The 23,143-nt window shown below is 48.1% G+C and overlaps 1 protein-coding gene across 2 annotated transcripts in view; it reads right to left on the reverse strand.

Annotated features, from left to right (window-relative positions):
- Positions 1-23,143, reverse strand: part of JMY (junction mediating and regulatory protein, p53 cofactor) — a 226,334-nt gene that overhangs the window by 185,553 nt on the left and 17,638 nt on the right. For both annotated transcript variants that reach the window (XM_063963535.1, XM_063963532.1), the window contains exon 2: positions 20,629-20,802. In XM_063963535.1, the coding sequence (XP_063819605.1) occupies positions 20,629-20,802 (174 nt within the window). The remainder of the gene's footprint in view (positions 1-20,628; positions 20,803-23,143) is intronic.

Raw genomic sequence — 23,143 nt, forward strand, 5'->3', positions numbered from 1 at the left:
TGCTGCACTTAAGTCACCTGTGCTGAAGTATGGTTAATCTTAAAACCTCGCTTGAGGACTGTGGTTGGGAACAAGAGATCTGAGAAGTTCGGATGTTGCAGGAGCAGGTTGTAGTGTGCTATGAAGAGATGTATGTAGAGACTTCATCCTCAGTTTCGAGGGAGAATTATTGGATTGTAGGGGTAGGTGGGTGGAGTCAATAGTCTCTGGCATGAGAAAATATTTATTAAAAGTTGCCAATTTTATCTCTAAAGTACATTAAGTTATTAAAGTAGGAAGTGAATTATAAACATTCACTTTAATAACAGTAGCAGTTAAGAGACTGGACATGAGTGACAAAGGGGTATATTCAATAACAGTCGGATCCATTCCGACATGCATTTGTCGGAATGGATCCGACCAGCCCTTTTCAAAGAGCGACCAAATTCGACTGTCGGATTTGGCCGTTCCCTCCCGTCCTGCTGCTGTTGTCAGCAACTCCCCGTGTGTGAAATCACAGGGAGCTGCTGGAGGGAGCCGCGCTGTGTAGCCACCTGTGTATACGTGGCGCTCTACTGTGTAACCGGGGAGCCGGAGAGCGCTGCCATGTAGCCGGGGAGCTGTGTAGCCGCCCGTGTGTATTCATGGAGCGCTCCTGTGTTGCCGGAGAGCTGGATGAGCGCTTGCGTGTAGCTGTGGAGACGCGTAGCCGGGGAGCGCTGCCGGGAGAGAGGAGCCCAGCAGTGAGAAGAGTGTCTTCCACTGACCGCGGCTCCAGCTGCCACCGCCACTAAGCACTTTCTCTCCCTCGCTTGCCCCACTCCCACTTCTGATCTCCTCAATCCGACTTTTTTAAAGTCAGATTGAGACGGTCAGAAACGGGGCCAAAACCGGACAGATTTGGCCCCATTTCCAACAGAAGCACGCGGCTCGGCAGCTATTCCGTCGATCCACGTGTTTTCCGACAAGTCGGCAGTTTCCGACTCTTATTGAATATACCCCAAAGAGTCCTTTCCCATCACAAAACAATAGCCTTTGGGGCTCAGCTAGTAACCTTATGTGACTGGTAATTCAGTAGCGTGCAGATGCACCATGACGATGCACACTAAATGCACCCTTCCCATCGCCACACCACTAGTTGACACCAATAGGTAAATCAGGTAGAGCCTCATCTACTGCAACACAGCAGTTCCTGCCTCTAGCATTATATTTACTGCAAGCTTCTATGACACGATTTAGAGTGATTTGTTTCTTTCCTGATAGATAATTTGTCTGATGCACTGATCTGAAAGAGTGATATGCAAAGCATGAGAAAGGCCTGTATATGCAGTAGCACAATGTGATCACCAGAAACAGTGCAAAGGGCCTCATTCAGAGGAGGATGCAGAGACGCTACTTGCACAGCTGAGCGATTATTTGCTACTGCACACACAAGAAGTATGGAAACCCTTACTGCGCATGCAGGAACCAGTGTGTATGATGACGTTTATGATATTGGGATTTACTGGGAACAGCTTCTGCTATCCATGGACGGGTCAGGGTGGAGACTGGGAGGTGACAAGGGCATGTATCGAAATAGGTCTGATCTCTCTGGCAATACGCAGCCACAGTGGGCAGCCAATTCTTAAGACCAGTGATCGTGATGAGCAAAAAAATGTGTGGGTCCCAGGGACCCATTAGGTTAAAATGTTGCGTTGGATTGTGCGTTAAAGGTGGATGCTCAGTGAAGAAAACTGGGTGTTACAGGGTTTGCTCAGTCTGTTGCACGGAAGAACACAAGAGGTACACGTAAACTAGCATTTGCATATTTTCACACTTGAGAATCAGTGATTAATCACAGGCGAGCATGAACTGAGTCAACCTCCCACTCAGTCCCAAAGTTTCTAGCTTTAGGATGGTTACAATAAAGAAATAAAAAAGGAGATTTATGTTAGACTTACCATTGTTAAATCTCTTTCTGCGAGGTACATTGGTTCCACAGGGAAAACATCAGGGGTGTAGAGATGGATATTGATCGAGGCACCAACAGGCTAAAGCTTTAGACTGTCCCAGGATGCATTGGGACCCCTATAACCCCACATCCAGGCACTGTGAGCTCAGTTTCGTTAACCAGTCAAATGCAGGAGCAGGTAAAAGAGAAGGCAGATGTTAGTCACATAGAACCACATTCTCATGACAGGAGAAGGGACTAGAGGCTAATGCCTTACAAACTCATAGAAGCTAGGTGCATCAGGGTGGGCGCCCTGTGGAACCAATGTACCTCGCAGAAAGAGATTTAACAATGGTAAGTCTACCATAAATCTCCTTTTCTGCAGAGGGGTACATTGGTTTCAACAGGGAAAATATCAGGAATGTCCTAAAGCAGTTCCTCATGGGAGGGGACGTGCCATAGCAGGTATGAGAACCTGGCATCCAAAGGAAACATCCTTAGAGGCGGAAGTATCAAAGGCATAGAACCTAATGAACATGTTCACTGAGGAGCACGTAGCCGCCTTGCAAAATTGTTCAGCGGACGCGCCTCGGCGGGCCGCCCAAGAAGGTCAAACAGACTGAGTAGAATGGGCTTTAATAGCAGGAGCTGGAAGACCAGCCTGTGCAATCACCATTCTAATCCATCTGGCCAATGTTTGCTTGTTCGCAGGCCAGCCACGTTTGTGAAAACCAAAACGCTCTTTGGAGGACAAACCAGAAGAGATAAAAGCCGGAACCACAATCTCTTCGTTAAGATGGAAAGATGACACCACCTTAGGTAGATAACCAGGGCGAGTTCTAAGAACTGCCCGGTCACGGTGAAATATCAGAAAGGGTGGACGACAGGACAAAGCGCCTAGGTCTGACGCCCTCTGAGCAGAGGCGATAGCCAGTAGGAACAGGACCTTGACCGTATGCCATTTAAGGTCCACTGACTCAAGAGGTTCAAATGGAGACTCTTGCAAGGCATTCAGGACAACACACAAATCCCATGGAGCCTCAGGAGGGACACATGGGTTGGCTGAATCCGTAACACACCCTGAGTGAAAGTATAAACGTCAGGAATAGAAGCAATTTTTCTCTGAAACTACACCACCAAAGCAGAGATATGAACCTTGAGGGAGGCCAGACGAACGCCTAAATCCAGGCTATGTTGTAGAAAAGCCAGAATTCTGTAAGTACTGAATTTGTAAGCATCATAATTCTTAGCAGCACACCAAGTGAAGTATGAATTCCTGTAATAAATCCGCGCAGATGCCGGTTTGCGGGCCTTCAGCATAGTTTGGAAAACCACCTCAGAGAATCCTGTGGCCCTCAGGAGTGAAGCTTCAAGAGCCACGCCATCAAAGCCAGTCTGGCCAGGTCTGGATAGACACAAGGGCCCTGCACGAGGAGGTATGGGAGTTGAGGAAGTAGAAGAGGACACTATCAATAGACCCTGTAGGTCTGAAAACCAATGCTGTCTGAGCCACGCTGGAGTGACTAGAAGTAGTATTCCCTCCTCCTTGTTTGTACTACCGCAGTACACTGGAGGGAACACGTAGGGCAGCCGAAAGTTCCATGGAATTGACAGTGCATCCACGAATGCTGCTTGAGGATCCCTGGTTCTTGATCCGAAGACCGGACTTTGTGATTGTGTCGAGACGCCATCAGGTCTACATCTGGTAGACCCCACTTGTCCACTAGGAGTTGTAAGACTTCTTGATGAAGACTCCACTCTCCGGTGTGCATGTCCTGACGACTGAGGAAATCTGCTTCCCAGTTGAGGACTCCCTGCCGATATTGCTGGCAGATGGCGTTCCGCCCAACAAAAGATTTTTGACACTTCCATCATTGTCATGCGGCTGCGAGTGCCACCTTGATGGTTGTTTATGTATGCCACCGTGGTGGCATTCTCTGAACGTACTTAAACAGGCCTGTTCTGTATCAGAGGCAGAGCGAGTTACAAAGCATTGAACACTGGGGGTCATTCCGAGTTGATCGCTCGCTAGCAGTTTTTAGCAGCCGTGCAAACGCTAAGCCACCGCCCACTGGGAGTGTATTTTAGCTTAGCAGAAGTGCAAACGAAAGGATCGCTGAGTGGCTACAAAAAAAATTGTGCAGTTTCAGAGTAGCTTCAGAACTACTCAGCGCTTGCGATCACTTCAGACTGTTCAGTTCCTGTTTTGACGTCACGAACACGCCCTGCGTTCGCCCAGCCACGCCTGCGTTTTTCCTGGCACGCCTGCGTTTTTTCGAACACTCCCTGAAAACGGTCAGTTGACACCCAGAAACGCCCACTTCATGTCAATCACTCTGCGGCAAGCAGTGCGACTGAAAATCGTCGCTAGACCTTGTGTGACACTACATAGTTCGTTGTGAAAGTACGTCGCGCATGCGCAGAAGTGCAGTTTTTTTGCATCATCGCTGCGCAGGGAACATTTTCAGCTAGAGATCAACTCGGAATGACCCCCACTGCCCGCAATTCCAGAATGTTTATCTGGAGGAGTGATTCCTCCTTGGTCCACCGACCCTGAAAAGAGTGTTGTTCCAACACCGCACCCCAACCCCTCAGACTGGCGTCTGTAGTCAGTAGGACCCAGTTGGGGATCCAGAAGGGATGGCCCCTGCTCAACTGCTGGTCCTGTAGCCACCAGGTCAGCGACAGACGAACCTCCGGAGTCAAGGAGATCATGTGGGACCTGAGTCGATGAGGTAGGCCGTCCCACTTGGAAAGGATTAACCTCTGCAGAGGGCGGGAATTAAATTGAGCGTACTGTACCATGACGAACGCCGATACCATGAGGCCTAGTACATCCATCACCGAGTGCATCGACACTCTTGGGCGAGATAGGAAGTATCTGATCCTGTCCTGAAGTTTCAGGACCTTCTCTGGAGACAGAAACAACCGTCGACTGTGTGTGTCCAGCAGTGCCCCCAGGTGCACCATGCTCCGAGCAGGGACCAGCGTGAACTTCTTCCAATTGATGAGCCACCCGTGGGCTTGTAGGAAGTCTATCGTCAGGTATAGATGACTGATGACGACATCGTGGGAGTTTGCCAGAATCAGCAAGTCGTCCAGATACGGCAGGATCCTGACTCCCTGGCGATGGAGATGGGCCGTCATCGCGGCCATAACCTTGGTGAAGATCCGAGGGGCCATGGCCAGTCCAAACGGCACAGCCTGGAATTGATAGTGAAGGTTGCCAATAGCAAACCACAGATATTGCTGATGCGATATGGCAGTAGGTATATGCAGGTAAGCATCTTGTATGTCCAGGGATACCATGTAATCTCTGGGTTCCATGGCCAGTACAATTGAGCGCATTGTTTCCATACGGAACTTGGACACTCTCACAAACTTGTTCAGTGATTTGAGGTTAAGTAAAAGCCGAATAGACCCATTGGGTTTCGGGACTAGAAACAGGGTCGAGTAGTATCCCCTGACCCTCTGGGACATAGGTATCGGCACTACCACTCCTGTATCCAGGAGGGAACACACAACCAGACGTAGAGCTTGCGCCTTCAACGGATCCGAACGGGTAATCGTTGTGCAGAACTGGCGAGGGGGACGTCTCTTGAAAGAGAATGCATACCCGTGAGACAACTTCTCGTCCCCATGCGTCTGAAGTGGTCATTAAACAGACCTGGGTGAATCGCAGAAGTCATCCTCCCACCCTGGGGTCCCCCAGGGGGAGGCCCGCCCCATCATGCAGCAGGCTTGTCTTGTTTAGAAGCAGGCTGACTGGCGGCCCAGGATTGTTTTGCCTTGGGCTTGGTGGTTTTGGGAGCACGAGACTATCTCGGGAATGCCTGACCTTTTGCTTTCCCTTGAGGCCGAAAGGAGCAAAAAGTGGTACCTTATGTCTTCTGTGCAGAAGGATTAGTATTCAGGAGAAATGCAGTCTTAGCAGCCGCTAAGTCAGTCACAGTCTTATTGAGATCTTCCCCAAATAGGATGTCTCCCTTAAAAGGGAGTGACTCCAAGGTCTTTTTGGAGTCCAGGTCTACCTTCCACGACCTCAACCACAGAATACGGCGAGCCAGGATGGACGTAGTCGTTGCCTTGGCCGCTAGCACACCTCCCTCAGAGGACGCCTCCTGAATGTAATAGGCGGCGGTGGTAATGTGAGACAGGTACTGTCTGGCAATGTCCGATATATCCTGAGGCAGCTCATCCTCTAATGCCTGAACCCATGCTTCAATTCCTTTTGCAGCCCAGGAGGCTGCTATAGTGGGTCTATGTACAGCACCTGCAAGGGAGTAAATAGACTTCAGGCAGCCCTCCACACGCTTATCTGTCGGTTCCTTCAGTGAGGTGACAGTAGTGACAGGCAGAGTAGATGACACCACGAGACGGGTGACATGGGAATCCACCAGTGGTGAATTTTCCCACTTGTTCCACAACTCAGAAGAGAGAGGATAATGAGCTACCATCGTTTTAGATAGGGAGAATTTCTTTCCTGGCGAAGACCAGGGTTCTTGACGTATGTCAACTAAATGGTAAGAATGCGGTAATAATATTTTAGTTACCTTCTGGCGTTTAAACTTATCAGGTTACTTAGACACAGTAGTGGGATCCACATCATCATCTATTTGTAGAATTTGCTTAATAGCAACCACTAGATCAGGGACATCAACTTGAGTTGTAGATTCCTCATCAGAAGCAGCTCTATCAGTGTCCGACAGGTCAGTATACTCCCCATCCTTATCAGAAGAATCTTCAGAGAGATCAGTGGATTGTGAGGAGGAAGTGGCCTGCTTAGATGACCACTTAACACCAGAGTGACATGGGGCAGGTTTACATCTAACCAAAGATTGATTCAATTGCTGCAACTGGGTAGACAAATTATTCGCCCAAGGCGGATTTACCATAGGGACAATATGTGGCTGCAATGGCAGAGGGGGTCCCATAGGGGGCGTAAGGCGTGTCACAAGCATATTGAGCATAGATGAGAACGCATCCCAAGGTGGCTCCTGACAGGTTACAGGAGCTGCGGACTGACTGGGAGATGTATAGCACATATTACACAGACCATCATACAAAGCTTCCCCCTCAGGCAAATCTCTGGCACATGCGCTGCACGATACAGGAGCGTCCGTGGATTTCCCGCCCTTTGTGTTAGACATTTTAGTCAATGTAATCGCAGAGCATATGAGTATAATACAGCCAGAGTGCACTACCTCCGAATAAATCCCCTAGCATGTGACAGCGCACACAGTACACAACACCAGCGTCTTAATCTGGTACTATGTGACTGCGTACACAATACACAACACCAGCGAATAAATCCAGTATTATGTGACTGAGTACACAATAGAATACACTTGACGGTAAATATTGTGCAGCACTATATATGAGACCCTGACGCACCTAGTCCCTTAGGGTACAGAATACAGTGATACACTGAAAGTGAAATCCACACAGCAGATATAGGAACACACAGTCACAGTGACATATATATATATATATATATATAATAAGATTTTACTTACCGATAAATCTATTTCTCGGAGTCCGTAGTGGATGCTGGGGTTCCTGAAAGGACCATGGGGAATAGCGGCTCCGCAGGAGACAGGGCACAAAAAGTAAAGCTTTTTCCGATCAGGTGGTGTGCACTGGCTCCTCCCCCTATGACCCTCCTCCAGACTCCAGTTAGGTACTGTGCCCGGACGAGCGTACACAATAAGGGAGGATTTTGAATCCCGGGTAAGACTCATACCAGCCACACCAATCACACCGTACAACTTGTGATCTAAACCCAGTTAACAGTATGATAACAGCGGAGCCTCTGAAAGATGGCTTCCTTCAACAATAACCCGAATTAGTTAACAATAACTATGTACAATTTATGCAGATAATCCGCACTTGGGATGGGCGCCCAGCATCCACTACGGACTCCGAGAAATAGATTTATCGGTAAGTAAAATCTTATTTTCTCTATCGTCCTAGTGGATGCTGGGGTTCCTGAAAGGACCATGGGGATTATACCAAAGCTCCCAAACGGGCGGGAGAGTGCGGATGACTCTGCAGCACCGAATGAGAGAACTCCAGGTCCTCCTTAGCCAGAGTATCAAATTTGTAAAATTTTACAAACGTGTTCTCCCCTGACCACGTAGCTGCTCGGCAAAGTTGTAATGCCGAGACCCCTCGGGCAGCCGCCCAAGATGAGCCCACCTTCCTTGTGGAGTGGGCCTTTACAGATTTAGGCTGTGGCAGGCCTGCCACAGAATGTGCAAGTTGGATTGTGCTACAGATCCAACGAGCAATCGTCTGCTTAGACGCAGGAGCACCCATCTTGTTGGGTGCATACAATATAAACAACGAGTCAGATTTTCTGACTCCAGCTGTCCTTGCAATATATATTTTTAATGCTCTGACAACGTCCAGTAACTTGGAGTCCTCCAAGTCACTTGTAGCCGCAGGCACTACAATAGGCTGGTTCAGATGAAATGCTGACACCACCTTAGGGAGAAAATGCGGACGAGTCCGCAGTTCTGCCCTGTCCGAATGGAAAATCAGATATGGGCTTTTGTAAGATAAAGCTGCCAATTCTGACACTCTCCTGGCAGAAGCCAGGGCTAGAAGCATGGTCACTTTCCATGTGAGATATTTCAAATCCACCTTTTTTAGTGGTTCAAACCAATGAGATTTTAGGAAGTCCAAAACCACATTGAGATCCCACGGTGCCACTGGAGGCACCACAGGAGGCTGTATATGCAGCACTCCCTTAACAAAGGTCTGGACTTCAGGGACTGAAGCCAATTCTTTTTGAAAGAAAATCGACAGGGCCGAAATTTGAACCTTAATAGATCCCAATTTGAGACCCATTGACAATCCTGATTGCAGGAAATGTAGGAATCGACCCAGTTGAAATTCCTCCGTCGGAGCACTCCGATCTTCGCACCACGCAACATATTTTCGCCAAATTCGGTGATAATGTTGCACGGTTACTTCCTTCCTTGCTTTAATCAAAGTAGGAATGACTTCTTCCGGCATGCCTTTTTCCTTTAGGATCCGGCGTTCAACCGCCATGCCGTCAAACGCAGCCGCGGTAAGTCTTGAAACAGACAGGGACCCTGCTGAAGCAAGTCCCTCCTTAGAGGTAGAGGCCACGGATCTTCCGTGATCACCTCTTGAAGTTCCGGGTACCAAGTCCTTCTTGGCCAATCCGGAACCACTAGTATCGTTCTTACGCCTCTTTGCCGTATAATTCTCAATACTTTTGGTATGAGAGGCAGAGGAGGAAACACATACACCGACTGGTACACCCAAGGCGTTACCAGCGCGTCCACAGCTATTGCCTGCGGATCTCTTGACCTGGCGCAATACCTGTCCAGTTTTTTGTTGAGGCGAGACGCCATCATGTCCACCATTGGTCTTTCCCAACGGGTTACCAGCATGTGGAAGACTTCTGGATGAAGTCCCCACTCTCCCGGGTGAAGATCGTGTCTGCTGAGGAAGTCTGCTTCCCAGTTGTCCACTCCCGGGATGAACACTGCTGACAGTGCTATCACATGATTCTCTGCCCAGCGAAGAATCCTTGCAGCTTCTGCCATTGCACTCCTGCTTCTTGTGCCGCCCTGTCTGTTCACATGGGCGACTGCCGTGATGTTGTCCGACTGGATCAACACCGGTTTTCCCTGAAGCAGAGGTTCTGCCTGGCTTAGAGCATTGTATATTGCTCTTAGTTCCAGAATGTTTATGTGAAGAGACGTTTCCAGGCTCGTCCATACTCCCTGGAAGTTTCTTCCTTGTGTGACTGCTCCCCAGCCTCTCAGGCTGGCGTCCGTGGTCACCAGGATCCAATCCTGTATGCCGAATCTGCGGCCCTCCAATAGATGAGCACTCTGCAACCACCACAGAAGAGACACCCTTGTCCTTGGAGACAGGGTTATCCGCAGGTGCATCTGAAGATGCGACCCTGACCATTTGTCCAACAGATCCCTTTGGAAAATTCTTGCGTGGAATCTGCCGAATGGAATTGCTTCGTAAGAAGCCACCATTTTTCCCAGGACTCTTGTGCATTGATGTACAGACACCTTTCCTGGTTTTAGGAGGTTCCTGACAAGCTCGGATAACTCCTTGGCTTTTTCCTCCGGGAGAAAAACCTTTTTCTGAACCGTGTCCAGAATCATCCCTAGGAACAGCAGACGAGTTGTCGGCATTAACTGGGATTTTGGAATATTCAGAATCCACCCGTGCTGTTTTAGCACTTCTTGAGACAGTGCTAATCCCATCTCTAGCTGTTCTCTGGACCTCGCCCTTATTAGGAGATCGTCCAAGTATGGGATAATTAATACGCCTTTTCTTCGAAGAAGAATCATCATCTCGGCCATTACCTTTGTAAAGATCCGAGGTGCCGTGGACAATCCGAACGGCAGCGTCTGAAACTGATAGTGACAGTTTTGTACAACGAACCTGAGGTACCCCTGGTGTGAGGGGTAAATTGGAACGTGGAGATACGCATCCTTGATGTCCAAGGATACCATAAAGTCCCCCTCTTCCAGGTTCGCTATCACTGCTCTGAGTGACTCCATTTTGAACTTGAACTTCTTTATGTACAGGTTCAAGGACTTCAGATTTAGAATAGGCCTTACCGAGCCATCCGGCTTCAGTACCACAAAAAGAGTGGAATAATACCCCTTCCCTTGTTGCAGAAGAGGTACCTTGACTATCACCTGCTGAGAGTACAGCTTGTGAATGGCTTCCAAAACCGTCTCCCTTTCGGAGGGGGACGTTGGTAAAGCAGACTTCAGGAAACGGCGAGGTGGATCTGTCTCTAATTCCAACCTGTATCCCTGAGATATTATCTGCAGGATCCAGGGATCTACTTGCGAGTGAGCCCACTGCGCGCTGTAATTTTTGAGACGACCCCCCACCGTCCCCGAGTCCGCTTGAGAAGCCCCAGCGTCATGCTGAGGCTTTTGTAGAAGCCGGGGAGGGCTTCTGATCCTGGGAAGGAGCTGCGTGTTGCTGTCTCTTCCCTCGACCTTTGCCTCGTGGCAGATATGAATAGCCCTTTGCTCTCTTATTTTTAAAGGAACGAAAGGGCTGCGGTTGAAAAGTCGGTGCCTTTTTCTGTTGGGGAGTGACTTGAGGTAGAAAGGTGGATTTCCCGGCTGTAGCCGTGGCCACCAAATCTGATAGACCGACTCCAAATAACTCCTCCCCTTTATACGGCAAAACTTCCATATGCCGTTTTGAATCCGCATCGCCTGTCCACTGTCGCGTCCATAAAGCTCTTCTGGCCGAAATGGACATAGCACTTACCCGTGATGCCAGTGTGCATATATCCCTCTGTGCATCACGCATATAAAGAAATGCATCCTTTATTTGTTCTAACGACAGTAAAATATTGTCCCTGTCCAGGGTATCAATATTTTCAATCAGGGACTCTGACCAAACTACCCCCGCACTGCCCATCCAGGCAGTCGCTACAGCTGGTCGTAGTATAACACCTGCATGTGTGTATATACTTTTTTGGATATTTTCCATCCTCCTATCTGATGGATCTTTAAGTGCGGCCGTCTCAGGAGAGGGTAACGCCACTTGTTTAGATAAGCGTGTTAGCGCCTTGTCCACCCTAGGAGGTGTTTCCCAGCGCTCCCTAACCTCTGGCGGGAAAGGGTATAATGCCAATAATTTCTTTGAAATTATCAGCTTTTTATCAGGGGCAACCCACGCTTCATTACACACGTCATTTAGTTCTTCTGATTCAGGAAAAACTATAGGTAGTTTTTTCATACCCCACATAATACCCTGTTTAGTGGTACCTGTAGTATCAGCTAAATGTAACGCCTCCTTCATTGCCAAAATCATATAACGTGTGGCCCTACTGGAAAATACGGTTGATTCGTCACCGTCACCACTGGAGTCATCGCCTGTGTCTGGGTCTGTGTCGACCGACTGAGGCAAAGGGCGTTTCACAGCCCCTGACGGTGTTTGAGTCGCCTGGACAGGCACTAATTGATTGTCCGGCCGTCTCATGTCGTCAAACGACTGCTTTAGCGTGTTGACACTATCCCGTAGTTCCATAAATAAAGGCATCCATTCTGGTGTCGACTCCCTAGGGGGTGACATCCTCATATTTGGCAATTGCTCCGCCTCCACACCAATATCGTCCTCATACATGTCGACACACACGTACCGACACACAGCAGACACACAGGGAATGCTCCTAACGAAGACAGGACCCACTAGCCCTTTGGGGAGACAGAGGGAGAGTTTGCCAGCACACACCAAAAGCGCTATATATATATCAGGGATAGCCTTATAATAAGTGCTCCCTTATAGCTGCTTTGTTATATCAAAATATCGCCATAAATGTGCCCCCCCCTCTCTGTTTTACCCTGTTTCTGTAGTGCAGTGCAGGGGAGAGACTTGGGAGCCGTCCTGACCAGCGGAGCTGTGAGAGGAAATGGCGCCGTGTGCTGAGGAGATAGGCCCCGCCCCTTTTCTGGCGGGCTCGTCTCCCGCTATTTAGAAAAATTAGGCAGGGGTTAAATATCTCCATATAGCCTCTAGGGCTATATGTGAGGTATTTTTAGCCTTTATAGGTAATCATTTTGCCTCCCAGGGCGCCCCCCTCCCAGCGCCCTGCACCCTCAGTGACTGCCGTGTGAAGTGTGCTGAGAGGAAAATGGCGCACAGCTGCAGTGCTGTGCGCTACCTTTAGAAGACTGCAGGAGTCTTCAGCCGCCGATTCTGGACCTCTTCTGATTTCAGCATCTGCAAGGGGGCCGGCGGCGTGGCTCCGGTGACCATCCAGGCTGTACCTGTGATCGTCCCTCTGGAGCTTGATGTCCAGTAGCCAAGAAACCAATCCATCCTGCACGCAGGTGAGTTGACTCCTTCTCCCCTCAGTCCCTCGCTGCAGTGATCCTGTTGCCAGCAGGAATCACTGTAAAATAAAAAACCTAGCTAAACTTTTTCTAAGCAGCTCTTTAGGAGAGCCACCTAGATTGCACCCTTCTCGGCCGGGCACAAAAATCTAACTGGAGTCTGGAGGAGGGTCATAGGGGGAGGAGCCAGTGCACACCACCTGATCGGAAAAAGCTTTACTTTTTGTGCCCTGTCTCCTGCGGAGCCGCTATTCCCCATGGTCCTTTCAGGAACCCCAGCATCCACTAGGACGATAGAGAAATATATATATACACATACATACACACACACACATACACATACATACATATATACATATATATATATATATATATATATATATATATATATATATATATATATATATATATATATATATATATACACACACACACACAGGTTGAGTATCCCATATCCATATATTCCGAAATACGGAATATTCCGAAATACGGACTTTTTTGAGTGAGAGTGAGATAGTGAAACCTTTGTTTTTTGATGGCTCAATGTACACAAACTTTGTTTAATACACAAAGTTATTAAAAATATTGTATTAAATGACCTTTAGGCTGTGTGTATAAGGTGTATATGAAACATAAATGAATTGTGTGAATGTAGACACACTTTGTTTAATGCACAAAGTTATAAAAAATATTGTCTAAAATGACCTTCAGGCTGTGTGTATAAGGTGTATATGAAACATAAATGCATTCTGTGCTTAGATTTAGGTCCCATCTCCATGATATCTCTTTATGGTATGCTTTTATTCCAAACTACGGAAAAATCCGATATCCAAAATACCTCTGGTCCCAAGCATTTTGGATAAGGGATACTCAACCTGTATATAAAACACTCACTTCTCCAGCGATGCATATATACATACATATATACACATATACACATAACAATGCGCGGTCCGAGACCGGATGCATATATCAGAATACTCGTACAATATATTCTGGCACAGGTACACTTGTTCTTAACGAACGCTGTCTTATAATTGACATGTAGAATACTTAAGTGCCTGCAAAATCATGGCGCTGACGTACAGGAGGATTTACAGAGGAGACCTTGACCTGTACTCCCAGAGACCAGTCGCAACTAATTCTAGAAGATGGCGCCCAGTGTCTCAGTCAGGGAGTGAGGGAGCTCCAGGGCGGGTACACCAGCAGTAGATGGCGCCTGGAGCTGGGGGAGGGGCTACTGTTCAAGCGCCTTCTCCCCTATGCTGGTCCTCACCACCAGGTACTATGGAGTCTTAAAAAAATGGATATTAATAATAAGATTTTACTTACCGGTAAATCTATTTCTCGTAGTCCGTAGTGGATGCTGGGGACTCCGTAAGGACCATGGGGAATAGCGGGCTCCGCAGGAGACTGGGCACTCTAAAGAAAGATTTAGTACTATCTGGTGTGCACTGGCTCCTCCCTCTATTCCCCTCCTCCAGACCTCAGTTAAGGAAACTGTGCCCGGAAGAGCAGACATTATAAGGAAAGGATTTTGGAATCTCGGGTAAGACTCATACCAGCCACACCAATCACACCGTATAACTTGTGATACACTTATCCAGTCAACAGTATGAACAACAACAGGGCATCAACAATGGATGCCAACATAACATAACCCATTAGTAAGCAATAACTATGTACACGTATTGCAGAAAGTCCACACTTGGGACGGGCGCCCAGCATCCACTACGGACTACGAGAAATAGATTTACCGGTAAGTAAAATCTTATTTTCTCTGACGTCCTAGTGGATGCTGGGGACTCCGTAAGGACCATGGGGATTATACCAAAGCTCCCAAACGGGCGGGAGAGTGCGGATGACTCTGCAGCACCGCATGAGCAAACTTAAGGTCCTCCTCAGCCAGGGTATCAAACTTGTAGAATTTTGCAAATGTGTTTGAACCCAACCAAGTAGCAGCTCGCCAAAGCTGTAATGCCGAGACCCCTCGGGCAGCCGCCCAAGAAGAGCCCACCTTCCTTGTGGAATGGGCTTTCACTGATCTTGGATGCGGCAATCCAGCCGCAGAATGAGCCTGCTGAATCGTGTTACAGATCCAGCGGGCAACGGTTTGCTTTGAAGCAGGAGCACCCAACTTGTTGGGGGCATATAGGATAAACAGCGAGTCAGTTTTCCGGACTCCAGCCGTTCGGGCTACATAAATCTTCAAAGCCCTGACTACATCAAGCAACTTGGAATCCTCCAAGTCACGAGTAGCCGTAGGCACCACAATAGGTTGGTTCAAATGAAAAGATGACACCACCTTTGGCAGAAATTGGGGACGAGTTCGCAATTCTGCCCTGTCCATATGAAAAACCAGATAGGGTTTTTACATGACAAAGCCGCCAATTCTGACACACGCCTAGCCGAAGCTAATGCCAATAGCATGGCCACCTTCCACGTGAGATACTTCAGCTCCACGGTCTTAAGTGGTTCAAACCAGTGAGATTTTAGGAAACCCAACACCACGTTGAGATCCCAAGGTGCCACTGGTGGCACAAAAGGGGGCTGAATATGCAGCACTCCCTTAACAAACGTCTGAACTTCAGGAAGAGACGCCAGTTCCTTTTGAAAGAAAATGGATAGGGCCGAAATCTGGACCTTTATGGATCCCAACTTCAAGCCCATAGTCCCTCCAGACTGTAGAAAGTGCAGAAATCTGCCCAGTTGGAATTCCTCTGTAGGGGCCTTCCTGGCCTCACACCAAGCAACATATCTTCGCCATATGCGGTGATAATGCTTTGCTGTCACGTCCTTCCTAGCCTTTATCAGCGTAGGAATAACTTCCTCCGGAATGCCTTTTTCCGCTAGGATCCGGCGTTCAACCGCCATGCCGTCAAACGCAGCCGCGGTAAGTCTTGGAACAGGCAGGGCCCCTGTTGCAACAGGTCCTGTCTTAGAGGCAGAGGCCATGGGTCCTCTGTGAGCATTTCTTGCAATTCCGGGTACCAAGGTCTTCTTGGCCAATCCGGAACAATGAGTATTGTTCTCACTCCTCTTCTTCTTCTTACGATTCTCAGTACCCTGGGTATGAGAGGAAGAGGAGGGAACACATAGACCGACTGGAACACCCACGGTGTTACCAGGGCGTCACAGCTATCGCCTGAGGGTCTCTTGACCTGGCGCAATACCGTTGCAGCTTTTTGTTGAGACGGGACGCCATCATGTCTACCTGTGGCAGTTCCCATCGACTTGTAATCTGAATGAAGACTTCTTGATGAAGTCCCCACTCTCCCGGGTGGAGGTCGTGCCTGCTGAGGAAGTCTGCTTCCCAGTTGTCCACTCCCGGAATGAACACTGCTGACAGTGCTTGTACGTGATTCTCCGCCCACCGAAGAATCCTGGTGGCTTCCGCCATCGCGACTCTGCTTCTTATGCCGCCCTGGCGGTTTACATGAGCCACCGCGGTGATGTTGTCTGACTGAAACAGCACCGGCTGGTTGCGAAGCAGGGGCTCCGCTTGACTCAGGGCGTTGAATATGGCCCTTAGTTCCAGGATATTTATGTGCAGACAAGTTTCCTGACTTGACCACAACCCTTGGAAGTTTCTTCCCTGAGTGACTGCCCCCCACCCTCGGAGGCTCGCATCCGTGGTCACCAGGACCCAATCCTGTATGCCGAATCTGCAGCCCTCGAGAATGTGAGCACTCTGTAGCCACCACAGAAGAGACACACTGGCCCTGGGGGACAGGGTGATCAGCCGATGCATCTGAAGATGCGATCCGGACCATTTGTCCAACAGATCCCATTGAAAAATCCTCGCATGGAACCTGCCGAAGGGAATGGCTTTGTACGATGCCACCATCTTTCCCAGGACTCGCGTGCAGTGATGCACCGACACCTGTTTCAGTTTTAAGAGGTCTCTGACTAGAGTCACAAGCTCTTGAGCCTGCTCAGTCGGGAGAAACACCTTCTTCTGGTCTGTGTCCAGAATCATGCCCAGAAAGGGCAGACGCGTCGTAGGAATCAGCTGCGACTTTGGGATATTCAGAATCCAGCCATGCTGTTGCAACACTTCCTGTGAGTGCGCTACGCTGATCTGCAACTGCTCCCTCGACCTCGCCTTTATGAGGAGATCGTCCAAGTATGGGATAACGGTGACTCCTTGCTTTCTCAGGATCACCATCATTTCTGCCATTACCTTGGTAAATATTCTCGGTGCCGTGGAGAGCCAAAACGGCAACGTCTGGAATTGGTAATGACAGTCCTGTACCACAAATCTGAGGTACTGCTGATGAGGCGGATAAATGGGGACATGCAAGTAAGCATCCTTGATGTCCAGAGACACCATAAAATCCCCCTCTTCCAGGCTTGCAATGACCGCTCTGAGCGATTCCATTTTGAACTTGAATCTTTTCAGATAAAAGTTCAGGGACTTTAAATTTAATATAGGTCTGACCGAACCGTCCGGTTTCGGTACCACAAACATTGTGGAATAGTATCCCTTCCCCTGTTGATGAAGGGGAACCTTTACCACCACCTGCTGGAGAAATAGCTTGTGAATTGCCGCTACCACTACTTCCCTTTCTATGGGGGAAGCTGGCAGGGCCGATTTTAGGTAACGTTGAGGGGGCATCACCTCGAATTCTAGCTTGTATCCCTGAGACACAATCTGTATAGCCCAGGGATCCACCTGTGAGCGAACCCACTGGTGGCTGAAATGTCGGAGACGCGCCCCCACCGCTCCTGGCTCCACCCGTGGAGCCCCAGCGTCATGCGGTGGATTTAGTGGAAGCCGAGGAGGACTTCTGTTCCTGGGAACTAGCTTTAAGGTGCAGCTTTTTTCCTCTGCCCCTGCCTCTAGCAAGAAAGGAAGCACCTCTGACCTTCTTGCTTCTTTGTGCGCGAAAGGACTGCATTTGGTAATACGGTGCTTTCTTCGGTTGTGAGGGAATATATGGCAAAAAGTTTGACTTCCCAGCAGTAGCTGTGGAAACCAGGTCCGAGAGACCGTCCCCAAACAATTCCTCACCCTTGTAAGGTAACACCTCCATGTGTTTTTTGGAGTCGGCATCACCTGTCCACTGCCGAGTCCACAGGACCCTCCTGGCAGAAATTGACATTGCATTAATTCTAGAGCCCAGTAGGCAAATGTCCCTCTGGGCATCCCTCATATATAGGACAGTGTCTTTTATATGCCCCAGGGTCAACATAATGGTATCCCTGTCTAAGGTATCCATTTCCTCAGACAGATTATCTGTCCACGCTGCTACAGCACTACACATCCACGCCGACGCAATTGCCGGCCTCAGTAGAGTCCCTGAATGTGTATAAACAGATTTCAGGATACTTTCCTGCTTTCTATCTGCAGGATCCTTTAGGGTGGCCGTATCCTGCGACGGCAGGGCCACCTTCTTAGATAAGCGTGTCAGAGCTTTATCTACCCTAGGGGAGGATTCCCAGCGCACCCTGTCCTCTGGCGGGAATGGGTACGCCGTAAGTAACCTTTTGGAAATCAGGACTTTCTTATCTGGGGAATCCCACGCTCTTTCACATAACTCATTTAACTCATGTGAAGGGGGAAAAGTCACCTCTTGCTTTTTCTCCCCATACATATAAACCCTCTTGTCAGGGACAGGGTTTACCTCTGATATGTGTAAAATATCCTTCATCGCTATAATCATGTAACGTATAGCTTTTGTCATTTTTGGTTGCAATTTTGCATCATCGTCGTCGACACTGGAGTCAGAATCCGTGTCGACATCCGTGTCAACCATTTTGGATAGTGGGCGCTTTTGAGACCCTGAGGGCCTCTGCGCTGTAGGATCAGGCATGGGTTGAGACCCTGACTGGCCCGAGGTATCAGCTTTATCCAACCTTTTATGTAAGGAGTTTACATTATCATTTAACACCTTCCACATATCCATCCAATCAGGTGTCGGCACCGTCGGCGGCGACACGTCAGTCAACTGCACTTGCTCTGCCTCCACATAGCCCTCTTCGTCAAACATGTCGACACACGCGTACCGACACACCACACACACAGGGGAAGCTCTAAATGAGGACAGGACCCCCACAAGGCCTTTTGGAGAGACAGAGAGAGAGTTTGCCAGCACACACCCCAGCGCTATATAACCCAGGGATTACACAGTAACTTAGTGTTTACCCAGTAGCTGCTGTATTATGATTATTTGCGCCTAAATTTATGTGCCCCCCCTCTCTTTTTTACCCTTCTACCGTGATTCTGCAGGGGAGAGCCTGGGGAGCTTCCTCTCAGCGGAGCTGTGGAAGGAAAATGGCGCTGGTGAGTGCTGAGAAGGCCCCGCCCCCTCAGCGGCGGGCTTCTGTCCCGCGATTTCTTGTAAAATAAATGGCGGGGGGCTCATACATATAACAGTGTGCCACTGTTTATATGCAGCATTCGCCAGGAGGTAACAATTGCTGCCCCCCCCCCTGCGCCCTGCACCCTCCAGTGACCGGAGTGTGTGGGTTAGTGTGGGCGCAATGGTGCACAGCTGCAGTGCTGTGCGCTACCTCATGTGAAGACAGGAGTCTTCCGCCGCCGATTTCGATGTCTTCTCCGCTTCTGCCGTCTTCCGTCTTCTGGCTCTGCGAGGGGGACGGCGGCGCGGCTCCGGGAACGGACGACAAGGTCAGGTCCTGTGTTCGATCCCTCTGGAGCTAATGGTGTCCAGTAGCCTAAGAAGTGCAACCTAGCCGCAGTTAGTAGGTTTGCTTCTCTCCCCTCAAGTCCCTCGTAGCAGAGAGTCTGTTGCCAGCAGAAGCTCTCTGAAAATAAAAAACCTAACTAAAATACTTTCTTATTAGCAAGCTCAGGAGAGCTCACTAAAAGCACCCAGCTCTGTCCGGGCACAGATTCTAACTGAGGTCTGGAGGAGGGGCATAGAGGGAGGAGCCAGTGCACACCAGATAGTACTAAATCTTTCTTTAGAGTGCCCAGTCTCCTGCGGAGCCCGCTATTCCCCATGGTCCTTACGGAGTCCCCAGCATCCACTAGGACGTCAGAGAAATATAGCTGACCTGTACTCCTATATGGTGGATATAGTGGGGTCCCTGCTCTGTTACAGTGTCCAAGCCAGTGTCGCAGTCCGTCTCCCTAGACTGCGACCGGAACGCGATTTAACGGCGGGTTCTGCCTGGGGGACTCTCTTACCACCTCCCTTCTGTAGCAGCCACGCGAACCAGGAGAGCGCCTGCAACCGTGTGCCTAGAGCCGGAGCGTCTCCGCCGCAAGTACCCGGGAACTGAGCTGCATCCCTTGAAGTCTTCTAAAAGCTTTTTCAGGGCTGCCCAGTGCAGCCCCCTATTAAATGACCTGCTTTTGCAGGCACCAACTCGAAACTGAGCTCACAGTGCCTGGAGGCGGGGTTATAGAGGGGGCCCCAATGCATCCTGGGACAGTCTAAAGCTTTAGCCTGTTGGTGCCTGGATCAAGATCCATCTCTACACCCCCAACGTTTTCCCTGTGGAAACCAATTTACTACGCTGCAGAAAAAAAAAGTTGTCTTAAACAAAAGCCTCTACACAGCAATCAGTGAGCACAGGAACACATAATCTAATTTTCAATCAGTGGCATACCCACAACAGGTGCAGAATGTGCTGTGCACCTAAGCCCTATGAGAGAACAGGAGCCCTGCGCAGCACACTGCTGATGTGAAAGACTCTCTGCTATTTTCTATGAAGGTGTCATATATGAGAAGACCACAGCTGCAGCACTGATGACCGCAAGTAAACCTCTTGTCACAGCAACAATCGAGCATGGGTCGATTATTTGTAAAAACACCCCCGTGTTAAGTGCTATCTAAATCTCATATGCATTAAATTGTTTGGGATCTTGTACATAAATAATACCTTAATCTGTTGTCTCCTTAACATAGCAAGCTCTCTCATATCTCGGAACGGTTGTAACAGGTATTGATATAGTTCAGTAGTGGCTTCTACAACAGCACTGTAAGCTTCATCCTCCATCTGGTACAGCTCCAGTAAGTCAGTCATGCTTTCAGTCACTTTGTGTTTTTCCAGCAACTGCAATAACAGAAGACATGTTTAATATATGACAAACAGACATACATACATAAATACTCCACAGTATGTTACAGTTATCTACAGCAGTTCTTCAAGGATGATGTCCAACCTTTTTATACTGTAGGACATCAAATAAAACCACAGACATCAAGCCCAAAAAACATGTTACCTGAACTATCCCTGTGTATACAGTACGTGCATTACACAGTAGTTGTCATTTATGTTCCTTGTTAATTTATGTTCCTTTGTCAAAACGTACAAACCAGACGGACTGTTGTCTCTGGCATAATGCGTTTGGATTTCCTATTATTTGTGCACAAGCAAATGTGCATCTACATGTAAGCATTCCTGGCCATATTAATGTGTGCCAATGGGTGTTTATAGCTGAAGCATAGTTGCAGACTGCCCTATGGAGAGGTTTCTATTGTTTTTAACTGTAATAAAATGGACCCCCTATGGTTCTCTAAAAGCCATATAGGAAACACTATGCAAATAGTTTAGAAAATACTTTTATACAAGCATACTGCCCCTAGAGATAATGCTAAAAATTTAGCAACTGTGTAGTCATGACCCATATATTACTGGGTGTGTATATTACAGGGAACTACAGTCACAGGCGTGTATTCAATTGAAGTCGAAACCTGCCGTCTTGTCGGAAAGACGGCAGGTTTTGACTTTTTCAGGTCAGAAGGGGTTCCGACCTATTCAATCCCCGGCTTTTTTTTCTCCGACAAGTCAGGGAATTCGACTTGTCGGAAAGCACGTGGATTGGCGGAACAGCCGCCGATCCGCGTGCTTCTGTTGGAAACGGGACCAAATTCGACAGGTTTTGGGCCCGTTTCCGACAAGCTCAATCCGACTTTTAAAAAAAAGTCGGACTGAAGTGAGGAGTCAGGGTCAAATCAGACAGTCGGATTAGGCTCAAATCCAACAGTCGGATTTGGCCACTCAATTGAATAGTGCTTGTCGGAATGGATCCTACAGTAATTGAATATACCCCACAGTTTTTAACTAGTAGGTTTTTTTTTAGGCTTTTAAAACAAGTTGAATGCATTATACTCCTACAGAGGGAAGTTGGACTGTTCCTATCAATGTTTCTGTGACAGCTCCTCCCATCACTACTATAAGAATTAGATAGACAGACTGACAGGATATGGGGCCAGATGCGCCTAAGCCAGATCTCAGCTGACCAGCAAATCAACCCAAAGACCGTGCTTACTTAAAGTAAAGGAGGGGTAGACAGTCACAAAAACAAAATTTATATTTATACAAGGTTTGTTGGCATCCAATTGAAAAAAAAAAAAAAACTTAATGATTTTGTAAATTTCATCTCTGGGACCACTTGGCCTTAGAGACCATTGTAACCCACCCCAGCATTTCGGACCCCTCATCCTTTATCAATGGCATAAAAATGTTATTTCATGCCGGTCTTTTCCCAGTGCTTACTTTTTGTGCACATGCAGGCGTTTACTCATCTGAAATACTCTGTGCTACTCTTAATATTACAATGCTCCAAATAGCTACAATTTATTATTATAACAGTCGCCTCCTGTTTTCAAAACTGGTTATATATGAGATTGTTAGCAGCTAGCAAACCGCATACATTGAGAAAATCTGTGTTATACACCATTTGTAAATAGTATTTGGCATATTGCTGGCATTTATCTAATATTTGTTTTTAATGGTCAATAATACTAATCGCTAGATTTACAAAATCTATTTTTAGAGTTAATGGTCTGGGCTTATGCATTGGAGAGTGGGTTGTTGTGGACAGACGGCTATCAGTGCCAGGCGTGTGTAATCTGGAAATAGGGCAGGGAGTATATGCACCAGTTATAAGGACACATTACAGTTGTCATGGTGACCGGCATTTGTCCAGTCTTGCATAATACAGTCATTTTGTGAATTTAGGATAGTTTATTTATACAATATAGGGAATGGTAGCCCATAATATAATACAGTGCTGTCTCTTAAAATGCTACACAACATGATGGCACATGTGCTCTACATGAAAAGTAACATTACTTGATTTGTTTGTGGCTCATGTTTAAGCCTACCATTATAGCCCCGTTCTGGTACCTGACAAACCTTTACCCATCAGAAGGCAAGGCAAGCGCTGCCAAGTGCTGACAGCAAATCTGTGAAACAGACCGATTAGTGTGATTTGTAGATTAAAGTACATTGTGTGTTCAGGCTGACGACAGAGCTAGTCTCTGAGCTCAAAGGAGAGTGTGCACACAAGCCAAACTTCCTGAGCATGTGATACTCCTGCGGGGGAATCTGGTACTTTGCGTGTTGCAGCTATGGGAGAGGATAAAGAAAATATTTATCAGTGTTCGTG

This window comes from Pseudophryne corroboree, chromosome 1 (assembly GCF_028390025.1).
Source record: "Pseudophryne corroboree isolate aPseCor3 chromosome 1, aPseCor3.hap2, whole genome shotgun sequence".
NCBI classification, from domain to species: domain Eukaryota; kingdom Metazoa; phylum Chordata; class Amphibia; order Anura; family Myobatrachidae; genus Pseudophryne; species Pseudophryne corroboree.